This window comes from Aythya marila, assembly GCF_965140915.1.
Source record: "Aythya marila genome assembly, chromosome: W".
Taxonomy (NCBI): Eukaryota; Metazoa; Chordata; class Aves; order Anseriformes; family Anatidae; genus Aythya; species Aythya marila.
In genome coordinates, this window is record NC_139081.1 from 15,782,964 (window position 1) to 15,804,815 (window position 21,852).

At 45.0% G+C, this 21,852-nt stretch overlaps 1 protein-coding gene across 1 annotated transcript in view; it reads right to left on the minus strand.

Moving 5' to 3' along the window:
• Window positions 1-14,181, minus strand: part of LOC309889517 (Golgi phosphoprotein 3-like) — a gene marked incomplete at its 5' end in the record, with an annotated part of 71,913 nt that extends 57,732 nt beyond the window's left edge. Inside the window, one exon of the mRNA XM_082782368.1 lies at window positions 13,952-14,181. Within this exon, the coding sequence (XP_082638494.1) occupies window positions 13,952-14,181 (230 nt within the window). The remainder of the gene's footprint in view (window positions 1-13,951) is intronic.
• Window positions 14,182-21,852: the final 7,671 nt, after the last annotated feature.

The window sequence follows — 21,852 nt, forward strand, 5'->3', positions numbered from 1 at the left end:
CAGCCGCTCCAGCTCCTGCAGCCGCTCCAGTTCCAGCTCCTGCAGCTGCTCCAGTTCCATTTCCTGCAGCCGCTCCGTTTCCAGTTCCTGCAGCTGCTTCGTTTCCAGCTCCTGCAGCCACTCCAGCTCCTGTGGCTGGGTCAGAGAAATGAGCTGTAGCAGTGCAAGTTGACCCTGCAGAGGGTATTCCAACCCCTGTGGCAGACCCTGTAACGGGGTCAGAGAAACGAGCTGTAGCAGTGCAAGCTGCCCCTGTAGAGAAGGTGAAAAAATGGTATAGAACGCAGAGAGTCTTCTGCCAAATCTAGGTATAGAGACGACGATGCTGGGCCATCAGGGATTCAGGAGGAGGAAGATGAGGATGCCGAAAAATCAACAGTAACTACAAGAAACCTATACGAGCATGAGCTACGAGATGTGCGAAAAGATTTTGATCACTGTATAGGTGAGCAGCTTGTCACCTGGCTGCTCCGGTGCTGGGACACCGGAGCCAATTCTGTGGAATTAGACGGCAGGGAAGCCAGACAGCTGGGATCCCTTGCTACAGACGCAGGCATTGACAAAGCAATTGCAGATGGAGCACAATCTAACAGCCTCTGGAGGCGTCTCCTCTCAGCTGTGAGGGAAAGGTATCCCTTCAAGGAAGAACTTTTATGTCTACCAGGCAAGTGGACCACTATGGAGAAGGGAATCCAGTACCTGAGGGAATTAGCCGTACGGGAAGTGATTTATGAGGATCCAGTCCTCAGACAAACATCCAAAGATCCAGATGAAGTCAGGTGTACACGACCCATGTGGCGGAAGTTTGTACGGAGTGCACCATCATCATATGCCAGCTCATTGGCAATAATGGCCTGGAAAGAGGATGAGGAACCCACAGTGGATGAAGTGGCTAAACAACTCCGGCAGTACGAAGAAAGTCTCTCCTCTTCCTTACAGGCCTGCGTCTCAGCTGTGGAGAAACTTTCTGAAGAGTTCCACCAACTTAAAGAGAATCTATCTTCCTCCCCACCTGAACCAACCAGTGTCCACCGGCCAAAAGAGAACACTGTGGAGAAACTTTCTGAAAAGTTTCACCAACTTGAAGAGAGATTATTCTCCTCCGCACCTGCACAAAGCAGTGTCTCAGCTATCAGGGGTAAGCGTTCATCCACACAAGGAAGACGATATGGTGGGTACTCACCCCGTGCCACCCTGTGGTTTTACTTACGAGACCATGGAGAGGACATGAGAAAATGGGAAAAATGGGAAAATCTACTGCGACCCTAGAGGCACGGGTACATGAGTTGCAAAAGAAAACAATCAGGAAGAAGGGATTCTCTGAAAAGTTTGCTGCTCCAACTTCCAGCAGACAGTCCTTCAAACACAGAAACGAAGAAGATTCTGACCAGGATTAGGGGGGCCCTGCCTCCAGCCAGGGGGAGGAAAGGGACAATCGAGTTTATTGGACTGTGTGGATTCGATGGCCTGGCACGTCAGACGCACAGAAGTATAAGGCTTTAGTAGACACCGGTGCACAATGTACTATAATGCCATCGAGCTATAAAGGACCAGAGCCCATCTGTATTTGTGGAGTGACAGGGGGATCTCAGCAGTTGACTGTATTGGAGGCTGAAGTGAGTCTGACTGGGAATGAGTGGGAAAAGCACCGCATTGTGACTGGCCCGGATGCTCCATGTATCCTTGGCATAGACTATCTTAGAAGAGGATATTGCAAGGACCCAAAAGGGTTCCGGTGGGCTTTTGGTATAGCTGCCTGTGGTGTAAATGCCTGAAGTAACTAGGAAAATAAAACTAACATTCACATTTTTAAGGAAAAGGTACAGCATTGAAGAGGCTTTCAGGGTAGGGCATAACTGCTTTATCAGAGCGTTCCCTAGGCTCCCAGCCTTAGATGCTATCGCGCTGGGGAAACTTGGTGTGCTAGCTCTAAGGAACAGCACGGAGCATAGAGTGGAGTGGAGACACCACGGCTAGGCTCTGTAATCAGATGGGACCTTGATTGTTCTTGTGCACAAAGCTGCACTTTTTGCCACCCTAAGCCAAAGACCTGTCATGTTTTGACAAATGCTGTACCCTAGTGTACTTTTTGCTCATTATAATATCATTATAATACCAAAACACACCTCCATCCCAAAAGCTACCCGCCTCCAAGGTGCGACCACCCCTCACTGAGCATGCGCTCTGAATTCCTCGGAGCCTATTACTTTAAACGGAGATGGGAAAACTTTACACCAATCGTAACTAAGATATGCTTGACTAGAGCCACTCAAGCTCCACCTAAAAGATAGAAAATAATATAAATTGGCCCAAGAGAAAGGGGATGTTAGGGAAGATACCACCGTCAGGGGAGATACCATCCCGAGGACAACATCCTTAGGACCTCCTGACTCCTGGGATCAGTCGACGGGCTGAGCCTCTCTTCCCCCCCCATTGGGACGCCTTTGGGTGAGATCTGAATACTTGCTTATAAACCTCTATAGAGTCTTTGATCCTTTTAACGCGTTTATTTCTAGGCTGCGCACCTGTAACATCTGTAAACACCTGTAACACCTGTAACATCTATAACATCTGTAACACCTGTAACACCTGTAACATCTGTAACATCTATAACATCTATAACATCTATAACACCTGTAACATCTATAACACCTATAACACCTATAACACCTGTGTATTTTATGCATACTAACTTGCTTTTGCAGACAGTCACTATCGCCGGCAATCCAAAAGAACCTGATTATCTGTTGCTGTAATAAACCATACTTGATTGCATTGTGATAGCTCTCATTGAGTGCAACGAGGGTGAGGGTGGTTATCCGTGATAGTTCAGTGTTCTGAATCTAACCAGACCCCCAGGCGGTTAATGCATTTTTGGTGAATGTCCGAACGGACCCCCAGATGGTTAATGCGTTTTTGGTGAATGTCTGAACGGACCCCCAGGCCGTTAATGCGTTTTTGGTGAATGTCTGACTGGACCCCCAGACGGTTAATGTGTTTTTGGTGAATGTCCGACTGGTTCAGTATCCTGAATCTGACCGGGCCCGTAACGGTTAATCAGCTACACCCCTTAACGCGACACTGCCTTAGAGACAGAGGGCATTAAACAATTATCTACCTTGCCTGGTCTCTCAGAGGACCCCTCTGTTGTGGGGTTGCTGAGGGTCAAAGAACAGCAAATGCCAATCGCTACCACAACTGTGCACCGGCGGCAATATCGCACTATCCGAGACTCCCTGATTCCCATCCATAAGCTAATTCGTCAATTGGAGAGCCAAGGAGTGATCAGCAAGACTCATTCACCTTTCAATAGTCCCATATGGCCAGTGTGAAAGTCTAATGGCGAGTGGAGACTAACGGTGGACTATCGTGGCCTGAACGAAGTGACGCCACTACTGAGTGCTGCAGTGCCGGACATGCTAGAACTTCAGTACGAACTTGAATCGAAGGCAGCCAAGTGGTACACCACAATTGATATCGCTAATGCATTTTTCTCCATCCCTCTAGCAGCAGAGTGCAGGCCACAATTTGCCTTCACTTGGAGGGGAGTCCAATATACTTGGAATCGGCTGCCCCAGGGGTGGAAACACAGCCCTACCATTTGCCATGGACTGATCCAGTCTGCGATGGAACAGGGGGAAGCTCCTGAACACCTGCAGTACATCGATGACATCATTGTGTGGGGTGACACAGCAGAGGAAGTTTTTGAGAAAGGGAAGAAAATAGTCCAAATCCTTCTGAAAGCCGGTTTTGCCATAAAACAAAATAAAGTCAAAGGACCTGCACGAGAGATCCAGTTTTTAGGAATAAAATGGCAAGATGGACGCCGTCAAATCCCAATGGATGTGATCAACAAAATAACAGCTATGTCTCCTCCAACTAGCAAAAAAGAAACACAAATTTTCCTAGGTGTTGTGGGGTTTTGGAGAATGCACATCCCAAATTACAGTCTGATTGTAAACCCGCTCTACCAAGTAACCCGTAAGAAGAATGAGTTTGAATGGGGCCCTGAACAAAGACAAGCCTTTGAACAAATCAAGCAGGAAATAGTCCATGCAGTAGCCCTTGGGCCAGTTCGAACAGGACCAGATGTAAAGGATGTGCTCTACACTGCAGCCGGGGAGAATGGCCCCACCTGGAGCCTCTGGCAGAAAGAACCTGGGGAAACTCGAGGTCGGCCCCTGGGGTTTTGGAGCCGGGGATACAGAGGATCTGAGGCCCGCTATACTCCAACCGAAAAGGAGATATTGGCAGCATATGAAGGAGTTCGATCTGCTTCGGAGGTGATCGGTACTGAAGCATGGCTCCTCCTGGCACCCTGACTGACGGTACTAGGCTGGATGTTCAAAGGAAGGGTCTCCTCTACACATCATGTAACTGATGCTACATGGAGCAAGTGGGTTGCACTAATTACTCAGCGGGCTCGAATAGGAAACCCCAGTCGCCCAGGAATATTGGAAGTGATTATGGACTGGCCAGAAGGCAAATACTTTGGGATATGATCAGAGGAGGAGGTGGTCCGTGCTGAAGAAGCCCCACTGTACAACCAGTTACCAGAGAATGAGAAGAAATATGCCCAAACTGGCAGCGCAGGGGCAAACCCATCTGGGCTGCTGCATTATGGCAAGATATTGCTGCCCAGGTAGAGAACCTGGTTGTAAAGGTATGCCACATAGATGCTCGTGTGCCCAAGAATCGGGCTACTGAAGAACATCAAAACAAACAGCAGGTGGATCAGGCTGCTAAGATTGAAGTGGCTCAGGTGGACCTGGACTGGCAACATAAAGGTGAGTTATTTATAGCCCAATGGGCCCATGACACCTCAGGCCATCAAGGTAGAGATGCAACATACAGGTGGGCTCGTGATCGAGGGGTGGACCTAACCATGGACACTGTAGCACAGGTTATTCATGACTGTGAAACATGTGCTGCAATCAAGCAAGCCAAACGGTCAAAGCCTCTTTGGTATGGAGGACGATGGCTGAAATATCAATATGGAGAGGCCTGGCAGATTGATTACATCACACTCCCTCAAACCTGCAACGGCAAGCGCCATGTACTTATGGTGGAAGCAACTACCGGATGGCTGGAAACATATCCTGTGCCCCATGCCACCGCCCAGAACACTATCCTGGGCCTTGAAAAGCAAGTCCTATGGTGACATGGCACCCCAGAAAGAATAGAGTCAGACAATGGGACTCATTTCCGAAACAACCTTATAGACACTTGGGCCAAAGAGCATGGTATTGAGTGGGTGTATCACATCCTCTATCCCGCCAGCCTCCGGGAAAGTTGAACGATACAATGGACTGTTAAAGACTACACTGAAAGCAATTGGCACTGGGACATTCAAAAATTGGGATACGCATTTGGCAAAGGCCACCTGGTTAGTCAATACTAGGGGATCTGCCAACCGAGCTGGACCTGCCCAATCAAACATGTTATGTACTGTGGAAGGGGATAAAGTTCCTGTAGTGCATGTAAGAAATGTGCTGGGGAAGACAGTCTGGGCTACTCCTGCCTCAGGAAAAGGCAAACCCATTTGTGGAATTGTTTTCACTCAGGGACCTGGATACACTTGGTGGGTGATGCAAAAGAACGGAGAGGTCCTGTGTGTACCTCAAGGGGATTTAATACTGGGTGAGAATAGCCCATGAGTTGAATTGTATCATGCTAATTATTATATAATACTGTATGTCATCGCTACCATGATTGCTATATAACATAGATGAAAATGGTGATTAATTAGAATGTATGGGAAAGAGTGCAACCTTAGCATGACATAAATCGTATGGAATAAGGGGTGGATATATGTCCTGGTTTCAGTTAGGACAGAGTTAATTTTCTTCCTAGTAGCTGAGAAGGGCCAATTGCCCTAGAAAGAGGCTAGCCAATTGCCTCTGTTTGCATTCCTTAGCCAGGTTCAAATTCTTTTTGTTTGTTTGCTTGTTTTGTTTTCCATTGCCTTTCAAAGTTGGTCCAAAAATTCCATAGGGGTTTCTTTTGGACTTCGTTGGAACAGATTCTCAATTCCCAATTTAACCAGATTTTGGTATTTACCGTTCATTATTTCCGGGGTGATTATGGTCTCAGTGGGGGCTCAGTCAGGGGAATGCAATTGTCAACAGTTCCCTGAATGGTCCCATTTGCAATCTGAGCTCACACATGAACTCAGGTTGTTTTAAGAGTTAGCTGCTTTTCTGTTTCCAAAACAACCTCATGGTTCGGACTTTAACCAAGGGGTCTGAGATAAGGAGGACTGTTCACAAAGGGACAGGTTATGCATACGTATAGGTGTATTGGGAAACTTCATGCATATGTAACTCCTTACTGGATATAACCAAAGCAAGTTGCCATGTTAGATGTGCATGACTTTGGTGGGACTACCCCCCCTCCGTGCATCCCAGCACCGAGTAAACATATCTACTTTACAATCTTACTGATTTACTGATTGTGGAGTCAGCTTTCTGTGAGTCATTTTTTTTTGTCTTTTTTTTTTTTTTTTTTTTTTTGGCGAGACAGGCAGGAGACATTCTGCTCGGCTGCAGGATCGGCTGCGGAGCGGATGCCCCTAGGTGCACCCTGAGTGTTTTGCTCGGAGGGGACTCCACTCTCAGCCGCTCACCGCAGGAGCAGACAAAGACCTCCTGAAGCTGCGGACAAACGGTATGTTTTCAGCTGCTGGAGGGATACTAACTGGAGTGTTAATAATTGTATGTCTTATTCTTAAATGTCCAGGTATTTTGTGTTGAAAGTATTTGTGTAAGTGTAAGGGTTTGAAACAAAGTGGAATAAGTCACTCCACGAAGAACACAGTCAGAGATAATACTTGTTTGGTTGGTTATCATTCTAAATTATATTCTTGTGGTACGAATGAGATGTGCTAGAGGCCTCTTTGTGTGATTGCATGATTGTGCTGCATGAGTGAGACGCATCGTTGCTGCGAAGCTAGTGTGGAGTTCCGATCCGTGGTTACGTATTCTCTGCGAGGGGAGTATCCGGAGACGAACGAAGTGCATGACAGACCGAAAAGAAGTGCTGTTTTATCCAAGTGTTGATTGGTGGTGCCCAATATATGGGCCTGGCGGTGTATCTTGTGATCCTATTTTTGCTCTTAAGTGCTTTGAGTGTGACAAGAAGAAAGGCGGGAGCATTATCTAAGTAACTAACAGTTTAGAAGTGTTGGTGTATTTGCTGTGGTGTTTGGTCAGTTTCCCAAGTACTGGGGGGGAGGGGGCTGACTGATTATGAAGGTGCTAGAACGGAGAGAGTCATTTCTTTGGTGGTTCGGGCTTGAGCCCTGGGAATGTGGTAAGAAGGGGGAGAGCGAATTTATTTAGGCGTCAATACCTTTTTAAACCCTCATATTGATGGATACACAGGAGTGATTCCTTGTTTTGTATGGGCTTCCTAACAAAGTGCATGAAAAAAATTGTCATTCGGCTTGAAATTCAGTCCTGTTGAAATGTAAATTTTGTGGAAAAGGTGGTAATGTTTGTCTAGAAGACTGAAGGCTGAGGGCTTCAGCTGTTTTCCTGAAGTTCTGTGAATTTATGACTGGAACGGGGCTCATTAATAATCTGAAATAGTAAAGTTTGTATGTGGGAAGAAGCGTTTAATCCCAGAGACTTCGGACATTTGGGAATATTAGGAAAAGATAGTAAAAACCCGCAGTAAAAAGGTTTGAGTGGAAATTGAAACAAAGGACAGTAACTAGTAAGGAATAGCAATAAATACATAAATACATAAATAAAAGGGAATGGAAAATCAAGGAAATGAGTAATATCCAAAACAAAGACGTTTTAAAGAAAGCCTCCTTGGGTGCATATTGGCACATTCAAAGGATTTTGTTAGAACTGGGGGCACAGAAAGCAAGAGGACTTTCACTAAGTATTGCAGTCAATGGTGGCCACTATATAAGCTAAATGGCCACTTTATGGATCAATCGACTATAACGCTATTTTGCAATTAATGTTGTTTTTGAGGAGAGAAGGAAAATAGGATGAAATGTTGTATGCTGATATGTTGTTTCAGCATCTTAGAGGGAAAAGGAGTGGAATTAAGTTGGCCCCTGACTGAGCCTTTGGTGTTGGCATGAGAAAAGTACAGGCTGGAGAAAGATAAAGGAAGTGTTAAAAGGGTTGTTGAAGGTGTTAAAGGTGTGGCATGTAGTATTTAACAGAGCTGTTTGAAGTTGAATGAGCAGGGAAAGAGGATGTAGGAATGTTAATAGTTCTGCCTCAACAGGAGGCTGTGATCTCAAAATCACAGGTGTGAGCCCTCTGAGGCAGAGGAACCATGATGGGTCCGACAGAGTTGTTTTGGAAACAGAAAAGCAGCTAACTTTTAAAACAACCTGAGTTTATGAGTGAGCTCAGATTGCAAATGGGACCGTTCAGGGAACTGTTGATGATTGCATTCCCCTGACCGACCCCCCACTGAGACTATAGTCACCCTGCAAATAGTGAACGACAAATACCAAAATCTGGTTAAATTGGGAATTGAAAATCTGTTCCAACAAGGTCCAAATGAAACCCCTATGGAATTTTTGGACCAACTTTGAAATGCAATGGAAAACAAAACAAAATAAACAAATGAAACTGGAGAAAATAGGGGCTAAGTTACAACAAGGAAAATGGACACTGCCAGACAGGCGAGAGATATTTCCAAAAGCTTATGAGAGGCAAATATCGGGATGTTTGCATGCACAGACACATTGGGGTACAAAGGTGTTAAGTGATCATTTACTAAAACAATTTGGTTGCATTGGGTTTTTTGAAATAGCAAAGCAAATTACGCAACGTTGCTTAACTTGTCAGAAGATAAATAAGAAAGTGTTTGGACAAGCAGCTACGGGAGGGAGAAAAAACAACTTATAGGGCTTTTGAGAAAGTACAAGTTTATTTCACTGAATTGCCCATAGTAGTGAGGATAAAATATCTATTGGTAATAGTAGATCATTTAACACAATGGGTAGAAGCTTATCCCGTAGCACGAGCTATGGCACAAATGGTGGTAAAAATTCTATTAGAACACCTGATACCTAGATATGGGATAATCAAGTACATTGATTCTGATCAGGGCACACACTTTACTTCTAAAATAATAAAATTATTATGTCAATCATTAGGTATTCAGTGGGAATACCATACTCCGTGGCACCCACAAAGCTCAGGGAAAGTAGAGAGAATGAATCAAACAATAAGACAACAGTTGGCTAAGTTAATGATCGAGACACAAATGCCATGGATGAAATGCTTGCCATTGGCACTTATAAACATAAGAACTAAACCACACCGTGAGACTGCATTATCGCCATATGAAATGTTATATGATATGCCTTATTCTCAAGGGATGACTCTAGGGAACAATGTAGTTGAGGATCGTAGCATCCAGAAATATATAATTACTATTTGTGATAAATTAGTAGAGGTTTGTTCATTGTCCTTGAGAATTTAAAGAATCTACTGAGGAGATAAGGTTTCACAACTCACGGCATTGTAACATGGGGACAAATGGGGAAGGGGGGTTGGGTGAACATCCTTGTTAAAACAAAGATTCTGTAAGATACCACCCACCCACCGCAAGACATCCTGTTTTGCCCCCACCTGAACAGAAGCACAACGCGTGATCACCGGAGGAAGAATAACGACCCCCAACAACAGACTGTGCAGTCTCAGGACAGGTCTCGACAGGTCTCGACAAGTCAACAGGTCTCGACAGGTCTCGACAAGCCGGAACTTGAATGCTATAAAACAGCGACACTGGAAAGGGGAAGTTGCGTGCCGTGGTGGAGCGGAGACTCCCCAGCCGCCCAGCGCTGTTTTGCTTGTGTCTGCTTACTTGATTAATAAAATAATTTCAATAGACCAGTAAATTGTGTGGTCTAACTTATAACACTATTGGAAGGAGATTACAAGAGCTAAGAGAAATTGGAATGATGGCTCAAACACCACCTTTAGGATTTGCTATTCATAAGATACAACCAGGAGACAAGGTCTTAATAAAAACCGGGAGGGAAGAATCATCGAACCCCCGATGGGAGGGGCTGTACCTCGTTTTACTTACAAGGTACAGCTTGTAAGGAAACAGCTATGAGAACAGCAGAAAGGGGTTAGACCCACACATCCAGAATAAAAGGACCAATAACTATTGAAGCTTGGAGGGTTGAGTCCACTCCTGGGGAACTGAAACTAAAACTAAAGAAGAACTAATATTCTGGCAACAAGGCTCTGCATGACTTAAGGGCACCAGATAAAGGGGACAAGCCTGAAGGGAGAAAAGGGAGAAGGCAAGACCGGGGCAGGACCCTCCACTGCGGTGTGTATGGTCTACCGAGGGAGGCAACCCCTATGGGTATTGACTGCTGAGTGAGAGGGCCTCGACCGGACTTCTCCCACACTAAGGTCGGGTTGTCCTGTCGTGGTTTAGCCCGGCCGGCAGCTAAACACCACACAGCCGTTCGCTCACCCTCCCCCCTCCCTCTCTGGGACGGGGGAGAGAAATGGAAAGTGAAGCCCGTGAGTTGAGATAAAGACAGTTTAATAAGACAGGAAAATAATAATAACAATAATAATAATAATACAGTGATGATAATAGTACTACTACTAATAATAGTAATAGTAATATATATTAGTAATAATAATAGTAAGAGTGTCTTGCAGGGGGTTTAGGACCTATCACCCATCCACGAATCCTATAGGAATCTTTTCGTCCCTTCACCAGCCAAGTCCCTCGCGGGAGATTGGAACTGCGGTTAGAAGACCTCCACACTCACTTCGGAACTGAGTTCCGTCTCAGTCACACTCTTACACACACAGGCAATCGAATCCCACTCAACTGAATGGTATACCCCTTAAATACTTATGACTCCATCATCTTCGTTCGCATCTTCACGCACAGAATTACAGGCAAAATACAGTGCTGCAGCCGGCAAGGGAGCTCATAAAAAAAATCAAATTCTTTGCTTACCTTTATTCAGGTTCAAGATGGCATTAGTCCTGACCTGACTCGAACAGGAGCCACTAAATGGTGGGGCGCCTCTCCTAGATCAAATCAGAATTCAGGAACCAAAGCCATCCCGGATGAGCCCCCAATTGTTATAAATGGCTAAGTCCCAAATAGGGTTACAATAAAAGTTTACAATTTATTAAAAGAATAGAGGTAAGCAAACAGCACTGGGTGCACCGGGAGTCTCTGCTCCACCAAGAAGCACACCAGTTACATCAGGCGGCTGTTTTTTATGCTCCTAGGCTAATACATATTCATCATCACTTTTGGAAAAGGCAGGGTTATTATAATTAGTTTCCCGGGACCCGAACCATCCCACGGACACATACATATCAGTCTCCGGTGGTCCCTCTGCAGGGTCGCTCGTACTGAAGGTTTGTAGTCTTCCTCCCAGGCTTTGTCCTTCGGTCGTTCTTCAGCTTCCCCCCTCTCCTTATTTAGTAATCTCTGGGCCAGATGTCAGAAAGTTGTGTCTCGTGCAATAGTCAGCAGTTATCTCAAAAAACTCCCCCCTAGTCTCTTATCTCCCAGATCCAAGTCTCAAGGTTTACCCTTCAAACCCTCTATCAACACAAACTGCTAGACCCTTCTTTTGCAAGATACAAGAACTATATACACTAACCACTCTGTTTCTCTTGGACTTGTGGTTATTTATACAAGGGTATGTAAGACAGAAGGTCACATTTCATTATGAGGCCCTAGCATTGTTCCATATTGACACGAATCAGATGAACATATTTCACAACAGTACACAATTTTAGGTTTGGTGAAAGTAAAATTGTACCAGCAATCAAAATTTGGTTCAGTTATTTTGGTACAATCGGTACTATAATTTTGTGTTCTGGTAGAATCAGCACAAAGTGTCTTAATTTCAGTCAGCCTACTGTAAGTAGATCCATCAGTTATTCGGCAACCAATTTGTATTGTCTGGCCAGACATGGCTTGAAGTTCAGCCATTCTTAGAGAATCGTTCCAACTCCATTCATCTTTGGAAAATATTTTGTTTCCATGTAGAACTAAAGTAGAGAGATTTAGATCCTTTTTGTTCTGAGGTGTTCCAATGATTGCGCTATACTGTGACAATGCATGGTTAGATGTCATGGTGAAACACCTCAGCTCCACGCACAACCACAGTAGCTGTTTCCTTTAAGGTCTGTAATTGCATCAAGGTCAGGGTAAAGCATAGCATTATTAATCCCAACGATTGGTTTGCAATTTTCCAGCTGTCCACATGCAGTTCACTCAGTATTCCTGTGAACACAATAGAAAATAAAATTTTCTATTTTTTCTATACAATTTTCTAAAATTGTATTCAACCGGCAGGGTTAGAAAGAGGGTGAAATAGCAATCTTTGACTTCCCATGTGTAGAGATACTTGGGAGTAGTTAGCACCATTGCTACTACTAGATGCACAGAAGGCTTTCACTATCTCTGCCATGTTTGGAATTGCGGCAGTCAAAGGTGTGGTGTTAGCATTTAACTGTCTGTAATCCACTGTAAAATGCCATTGCCTGGTTGGTTTCTTTACTGGCCACACTGGTAAATTGTAAGGTGAATGAGTCCTTTTAATAATGCCTCTTTCTTCCAATTCTGTTACCACCCTGTCAATCCCCATAAGTGCTGCTGCTGACAACAGATATTGCTGAACATTAGTGATTTTAGTGGGGGATAAGGGTATGGATGTTTGTAACAGACTCCATCTCACTGTCTCTGAATCTCTTTGATGTGTCACGAAATTCCATACAGTTCCATCAGGGAGTTTCCACATATGACCACGCAGTATGTCAAATCCTAAAATATTAGTATATGCAGCACCAACTAATACTTTTACCCTGGTTAATTTTTGTTCCTCTGGCAGCCAGAGTGAAATTTTTGTGGTAGGGCATTGTTTTTCCACACCATCGATTCCTGTGAATTTAACCCTGCGTCGACCAGGTGTAATGCACAGGGTTTGTGCTGTCTCATGTGTAATTACTGACATTTGGGCCCCGGTGTCAATAAGAAAATTTACCAATATCTTTTGGGGTCCAACGGGAATGGCAACGATAGGGTCAGAGTGGTCATTAGAGAGCCATTGAATTGCTAATACCTCCTGAGCAGGGTGGCTCACTGCCCTCCCCGGGGATAGGATTTTTTTTTTTGCTGAGATTCTGCTTTGTCAGTTAGGCTTGGTGCAGAAGGTGTACTTTCCTTACCGACTGGGTTTTCTTCTGTTAGGCAGTTCTCCCCATCTGGAATATTTTTCTTACCCAGAAATTGGACTAATGTACGGAGGTCCATAGAGGCACCACACAAGAATGGTCGGGGTACACCCAAAGCTAGGGCCTTACGCCACAACTCATCCCTTTCTTTATTAAATTTGAACCTCTCTTTGAAGTTGAGGTATCTGGGATTTTGAGTGTGGATTTGGTGGACTCACCAAGGGTGATCTTGGGACCTAATACTGGATAAACTAATCCAGCCCATTCAGCGTCTGTACTTATCTATGTCTTGTGTAAATTCACTCCAGGTAGGAATGGGGGAGTTCGGATTTCGCCTACGACCATGATCATCATCCCTACGAGCAGCTAGTATGTGATCCTGGGTATTTGCTACAAACATCTTAAGACAATCAGGGAGTCCACGGATGAGAGGGGTTAATCGAACTGGGTCAATAGGAGCTAACATCCGGGATTTCCTGAATTCATCTCTTTCATATATCGCCTGAATGCAGGCTGCTTTCTGTACTGCTACAGCCAGGTCAGAATAGCTTGTGGCTCTAATAGCTGTGGCTCCAGGGGTTCCCCTCTCTCCTGGGGATCTATACCACCTGCCCAGTATGCCGCCTGTACAGTTATAGAGCAATTATGGTCTCCTGGTGTGGTAGTTAAAAATACTCCAAAAGCCTCCCGCCTCTTCCTCGCTCAACATAATTCGATCTCCTCCTTCAAGAGAAACTCACCACACATACTCCGATTCCTCTGACCACCTTGAGAACTTCTCCTGTATTTTAACCAACTCTGCCAGTGACCATGGAATTGTTCGCACAGTAGTGAGGATTTCATCATTATCATCAACAGCAGTCTCAGTCTTAACCAAAGGTCTCAAGGAAATGGATTGAGGTTCAGAATCAGCAATCTCTTGGACATCATCATCATCACCATACCAGCTTTCAAGGTCTGCACTATGCATCAGTCTATGAATCTGCTTAACCGGAGCAGAAGGCTGTACTTTATTTAACACATGACTAACCCTCTCCAGCAATTGTTTAAGATGATCATTCTCACTCACAGGTTTATAATTTTCAGTCAGAAATTTATCCACTCTGGTTCCTAATGTTTTTCCCGTCTCCCTTTCAAAGGCCAATGATGACTTCAACACCTCATTCTCTGATTTCAAAGCTGTATGCTCCACATCAGAAATCAGTTTGGGAGCAGGAGTTTCCTTATCTTCCTGCTGAGCACAAGACAAACAGTCTCCTAACACAGCACAAAAAGCGACATTGGTCGCTTTCATTGACCAATCTTTCATGAAGCCTGACACTGCTCAATGCGCTCTACCACTTTCTCTTGATTTTTCCAAAATTTTGAGGCCCACTCCTTCCCCACCTGGGAAGGGAAACATTTGCATTTTTGCAGCAGTTTATCCATAGCAATCCTGCCGACTACACCAATTTCTCTGAAAGCCTCTTCAATGCTGTACATTTTCTTTAAAATGTGAATGTTATTTTTATTTTCCTAGTTACTTTAGACAATTGCACCATAAATGCCTTTTCTGGTGACACCACCTTCATATATCCAGGTTCTCTGAAATGGAAATGCTCTGCAGGAATAGTCTAAGCAATTCATGTTGACAGGCTGTAATCATTTCCCCTGGGCTGCTCATTTAATTTCATTGTGTAAAAATACAATTTGGTATACTCACTTGTTGCATTTCATATTATTCATTCGATGCAATTTATAATCGGGAGAAATGAATCTGCTTCATGTTTTCCTTCTGTATCAGTATGAAGACAAACGTGGACAGAAATTCATGTGTGACAAAAATTCTGTTTTTCAAACAGCTCCTGCTAGTGAACAGCAAAACGGGTTAAAATGGAGCAGTGCTGTTGAGCGGCTTCTTGGGGAGCAGCGGTAAGGCTGAGCAGGCTCGCACCTGTCTGGGATCTGGGACCATGCTGTTGACCAACTAGTTTGCTGCAAGAATTTGTGGAGACTAATGGTCTGGATTAATGGAAAGTTTTATGTGTCTGACTTCCACTGTTAGGTGCCTGTTCAAAATGCAGTCCTGGAAGCCTAACACTGTCAGTACCTGTTGCTGTGTGCACTTGTTGCACAGTGTCTGTGGCCATGCCAAGCAGTTTGCTCTTGTCTGTTATCTAATTCCTGTCATGGTACATAGCCTAAATTTTCCCCAGGTATTTTCCTAGTGGGACTTGATCGATTTCACATCCTCAGTGTAAGCCCACTGGGTTGTGCCTCACATAGACAGAGCTGGAAGAGATGAATCCCCACATACCTTCAGCATCCTTTACCTTGCAGCAGCAAGAGCTTTTGCCCATGCAGAGAGGAGATCTGACCTCATGCTGCTCCTCTGCCCAAGGAGAAGCAAACCCTTGTGTTTCACCAGCCACTCCCTGTGGCTAAGTTCTTCTGTGGAGGACGCCTTTCAATATCTGTGGTTGAAACTGTTCTGTTTTGTACAGAAAAATTAATTACTGTCTGCCAGAGAGACAGTTTATGGGAATAAGCCTTTAGTCTTGTGGTTAAGACTAGTATTTTATGAACTTCATGTAAAATTATATTTAGCAGAAGAGCCTGAGAAGGATCCAATCTAACAAACCCTACAACTGGGAATCAGGGTGTGCTTCTGGAAGTAGGAGGTGTAGTTTTGTGTCTCTTTAGGAAAGGAGGGGGTTGAACTCAAGTCCCTGCCACCTCTGGAGAGCACACTAGCTATTGTATTAAAGGAAGAGGGTGATGGCAAAAGGGCAAAAGGGTTCTGGGACAGGAATTAGCAGGGCTCATTTGGAAAGCTTTAAACTAGATCCGAAGGGGGAGGGGGTTGTAGCTGGGCTTGCACTGGTGGGGCAGCACTCTAGCAGTGATGAAGACCAGGAGGCTTTCCACCCCCTGAGGGTGAAATCGGCATGCTCAGTGCCTGTACACCAATGCATGCAGCATGGGGAATAAGCAGAAGGAGTTAGAAATCCATGTTTGGTCAGGAGATTATGATTTGGTGGCAATTACAGAGAAATAGTGGGACAGTTCACATGACTGGAATGTGGTCATGGATAGGTATGTCCTTCTCAGGAAAGACAGGCCAGCAAGGCGAGGTGGTGGAGTTGCTCTTTATGTGAGAGAGCAACTACAATGTATTGAGTACTGTCCAAGGGCGGATGAGAAGCAAGTTGAGAGTCTGTGGGTGAGAATTAAGTGGCAGGCCGGCATGGGGGATACTGTTATGGGTGTCTATTGCAGGCCACCAGATCAGGATGAGGAAGTTGAAGAGGCCTTCTACAAGCAGCTGATAGCAGCCTCACGATCACAGGCCCTGGTTATGGTGGGGGATTTTAACTACCCTGACATTTGCTGGAAGGCCTACTCAGCCAGCCAGCCGCAGTCTAGGAGGTTCCTTCAGTGCACTGATGATAACTTCCTGATGCAAATGGTGGATGAGCCAACTAGGAGAGGATTGCTGCTGGATCTTGTCCTCACTAACAAGGAGGGTCTGGTTGAAGTGGTGAAGGCTGAGGGCAGCCTTGGTTGCAATGACCATGAGATGGTGGAGTTCAGGTTCTCATGTGGCAGGAACAGAATACCAAGCAGAATCACAACCCTGGACTTCATTAGGGCCAACTTTGGCCTTTTCACGCAATTGCTGAGGGAAATCCTCAAGGTACTTGAAGGAAAAGGGGCAAAAGATAGCTGGTTATGCGTTCAAGGACTGCTTCTTCCAAGCTCAAGCTCAGAACATCCCAACAGGTAGGAAGTCAAGAAAGAGGGCCAGAAGACCTGCATGGTTAAACAGGGAATTGCTGGGCAAACTCAAGTGGAAGAGGAGAGTCTACAGATCATGGAACAAGGGTCTGGCCGCTTGGGAGGAATATAAGGCTGTTGTCAGAAGATGTAGGGAGGCAACTAGGAAAGCTAAGGCCTCCTTAGAATTAAACCTTGTGAGAGGGGTCAGGGACAACAGAAAGGGCTTCTTCAAATACATTGTGGATAAAACTAACACTAGAGGTAATATAGGCCCACTAATGAAGGAGGTGGGTGCCCTGGTGACAGAAGATAAAGAGAAGGTGGAGTTACTGAATGCCTCCTTTGTCTCTGTCTATAATGCCGGAGGCTCTCCTGAGGAGCCCCATAGCCCTGAGGCCCCAGAGGAAGTTGGAATAAAGGAGGAGTTTTCCTTGGTTGATGAGGGCTGGGTTAAGGACTGATTAAACAATTTGGACTTCCACAAGTCCATAGGTCCTGATGGGATGCACCCATGGGTGCTGAGGGAGCTGGTGGAAGTCATTGCTAGGCCATTCTCCATCATCTTTGCTAAGTCATAGGCATTGGGAGAGGTGCCTGAGGACTGTAGGAAAGCAAATGTCACTCCAGTCTTCAGAAAGGTCGAGAAGGTGGACCCAGGTAACTAGATCGGTCAGCCTCACCTCCATCCCTGGTAAGGTGATGGAACAACTAATCCTTGGTGTTTTCTATAATCATATCAAGGATAAAAGGGTCATTAGGGGCAGTCAACATGGCTTCACCAAGGGGAAGTCGTGCTTGACGAACCTGATAGCCTTTTATGAGGACATAACCAGGGGGATAGATGACGGTAGAGCAGTGGACGTGGTCTATCTTGATTTCATTAAAGCCTTTGACACTGCCTCCCACAGCATACTTGCAGCTAAACTGAGGAAGTATAGTCTGGACAATTGGGTAGTGACGTGGACTGTGAACTGGCTGAAGGGAAGAAGCCAGAGGGTTGTGGTCAATGGGACAGAGTCAAGTTGGAATCCTGTATCTAGTGGAGTCCCTCAAGGGTCGGTACTGGGACCAGTATTGTTCAATATATTCATCAATGACTTGGATGAGGGAATGGAGTGTGCCGTCAGCAAGTTTGCTGATGACACTAAACTGGGAGGAGTGTGCTGCCATCCAGCAGGACCTAGACAACCTGGAGTGCTGGGCAGGGAGAAATTTAATGAAATATAATGAGGGCAAGTGTAGAGTCCTGCATCTGGGCAAGAACAACCCCAGACACCAGTATAAGTTGGGGACTGCCCTGCTGGAGAGCAACACAGGGGAGAGGGACCTGGGGGTCCTGGTGGACGGCCGGATGTCCATGAGCCAGCACTGCGCCCTTGTGGCCAAGAAGGCCAATGGCATCCCAGGGTGTATTAGAAGGGGTGTGGTTAGTAGGTTGAGAGAGGTTCTCCTCCCACTCTACTCTGCCCTGGTGAGACCACACCTGGACTATTGTGTCCATTTCTGGGCCCCTCAGTTCAAGAAGGACAGGGAACTTCTTGAGAGAGTCCAGTGCAGAGCCATGAGGATGATTAAGGGAGTGGAGCATCTCTCTTACGAGGAAAGGCTGAGGGAGATAGGTTTCTTTAGCTTGGAGAAGAGGAGACTGAGGGGTGACCTTATTAATGTTTATAAATATGTAAAGGGAGAGTGTCAGGAGGATGGAGCCAGGCTCTTCTCGGTGACATCTAATGATAGGACAAAGGGCAATGGGTGCAAGCTGGAACATAGGAGGTTCCAATTAAATATGAGACAAAACTTTTTCACGCTGAAAGTGACAGAACACTGGAACAGGTTGCCCAGAAACAGGCAGGGGGATTGGACTAGATGATCTTTCAAGGTCCCTTCCAATCCCTAACATTCTGTGATTTTGTGATTCTATGGCAGCAATACCTTTTGGGGGGGATTGCACCATCAATTCCAGATCCAGTGTACAGTAGTTCAAGAATCAAGAACAGAAAGTCAACTCGCTTGATTATCCAGTGAGGCACATTCTCCCCCTAATTTACTGGGGGCTGGGGACAGTCCTAGGCTGACCTCAGACTTTGCAGGAAGGAAGAAAAGCAGAAGTAGGGGAAAGATATCTCTGTGATGGGTCTGGCTGGGATGGAGTTAACTTTCCCTGTAGCAGCCCATACAGTGCTGGGCTCTGCACTTGTAGCTAGAACAGCATTGGTATCACAACAGTGTTGTGTCTATTGCTGAGCAATAATGGTACAGCATCATGACTCCCTCCAACCCCCCCACGAGCTAGCAGGCTGGGGGTGGGCAAGAGGTGGGGAAGGGACACCACCAGGGCAGCTGACCTAAACCAACCAAAGGGATATTCTATACCATATGATGTCACGCTCAGCAATAAAAAGTGGAAAAGGGGAAGGAGAGGGGAGGGGTGGGCTCTCGTTATGAAAGCATCTGTCCTCCTAAACAATGGCTACTCGTATTGAGACCCTGCTTCAAGGACGTGGTCAAACATCTCTCACAGATTGGAAGTAGAGAGTAATTTCTTTTTTCTCTCTCTGTGCTTCCACATGGCCTTCACTTGCTTTTTTTTTTTTTTTTTTTTCCCCTCTTCATTTTCCCTCTAATTAAATTACCATTATCTCAACCCATGAGTTGTTTTTTTTTCTTTCCAGCACACTTTCTTCTTCCCCTCTTCTTCTAAGAAGGGGGAGTGACAGAATGACTGTGGTGGAGTTCAGCTGCCCAGCAAGGTAAAAGCACCACAATCTGGCATGCTGACACACAGCCAATGATTTTTTAAAAAGTCAGTTCAGCTCTTGGAGTTGGAGCATTGCTAGATCCTATTGCACAGATATGTTTAAACATCTTAATTAGAAATCTGTGGTAAAAATCCACAGTTCTCCTATCAAGCTCTGTCAAAGTCATCTAAACCACAGATCTAGAAACCACACAAAATACCAGATGCAACATCCAACACTGAACCTGTGGGAATCCTGTTTCTAGCACTGTCTTTCTTTAAAATTTACCCTCACTGATATTTGCACGCATATGGAAAAACATTATTTTTCAAGGGCCGTTAAGATTTGGAGCAGTGGATGGAGAAAGCCAAGGTCACTCTGGATCAAGATCCTGGTTCAGTTAAAAGGTGGAATAAATTAGGCTAGTGAATATAGCCAATCCCTGAGGGGATGTGAATCAACATCAAAAACACATGGTTTGACCCCAGTGCATGTAACAGCCATTTTCTGTCCAGAAAATATCAAAGAGCAGTGAGCTAGACCACACCTTGGGTATTTTGGCACTCATAGTGCCAAAAGTCCAGCTGACTCAGTGGGGAAGCTTGTGTAGATGCTTTCACAGCAGCTATGTGATTTATTTATTTTTAACTTACTAAGTTATTTATTGAAACAGCCTTGCTGGCTGGAACAAGTCAGTATCTTATTTACACAACAGAAAAGAATACACTTCAAAATCCTCTTCACGATGAATCTTTGACACTAAATGCATCATTTTAATCTAGACTGACTATTTGCAATTGTACTGGGTCTGGCTGGAATGTTAACTTTCCCGGCAGCAGCCCATTCAGTGCCGTACTCTGTACTTGTAGCTGGAACAGCGGTGTTATCACACCAGTGTTGTGTCTACTGCTGAGCAGCAGTGGCACAGCATTGGGCCTTTCTCTAACCCTCCTAGGGGGTGGGCAAAAAAATGAGGAGAGAAACATCACTAGGGCAGCTGACCTAAACCAATCAAAGGGATATTCCATACCATGTGGTGTCACACTCAGCAATAAAAGGTGGAAACAGGAAGAAGAGGGGAGGGGTGGGCTCTCGTTGAGAAGACGTCGGTCCTCCTCTCGAACACCGGCTGCGTGCGTTGAGGCCTTGCTTCAAGGACGTGGTCAATCATCGCTCATTTGTGGGAAGTAGAGAGTAATTTCTTTCCTCTGCACTTCCATATAGCTTTCATTTATTTTGTTTGTTTGTTTTCCTCCCTTTTTCCCCTTTCCCTTTTATTTCCCCTTAGTTAAATTGTTTAGTTCATGGTAGTCTTTATTTAATTATTATAATTATTTCCCTTTAATTAAATTATCCTTATCTCAACCCGTGAGTTGTTCTTTGCTTTACTTCTCCCCCTCCTTATCTAAAGGAGGGGGAGTGAGAGAGCGGTTGTGGGGTTTAGCTGCCCAGCACGGTAAAACCACCACAGTCCTTTTTGGCGCCCAACGTGGGGCTCGAAGGGTTGAGATAACAATAGAATTGATTAAACGCATACAACTAACATACTTGCTTGCTAGTAACCATGTTCCTTGCCCTGTTAATAATAATGGCTTTGTTCATATGTCATGCAATTCGTGTCATATTCTCCTTTCTCCTATATATCCGATCCGACAAAGTGCTACAATCTGTGTTCACTTTTTTTAATTCGTTGTGCTGCCAAGCACTGACCTTGGTTTTACTCTGGAATTCAGGCTCTGCGCTGTTATCATTTGGGTCCCATGGAAACTATCTTTCAGAGAATATTCAGAACTACACTGCCTTCCTTTTCTCATCTGGACACCAGTTTATTAATAATATCAGGAATGGTACCTTTCCCTTCTTTCACAGTGGGCTAATTACAACAGTTTGGGAGTATTTTGAAGATCCATCTGTAACCCATGTATTGCTATTTCTAATTCTGAATAACAGGTTTCATTTTCTCTCTAAGATTAGTCGATTGTTTAGAAAACTTATTTGGGAATCTGTCCCGAAACAGTCTTGTGGTGAGTGGCACGGTGTGTGGGATGATGTTAGCAGATACCTGTCACGAGTGTCTCCTCCAATAGTTTTGAACTTCACCCCTGAGCAAGTGCTAAATCCTAAAAACTTGGTAGAATGTTTGA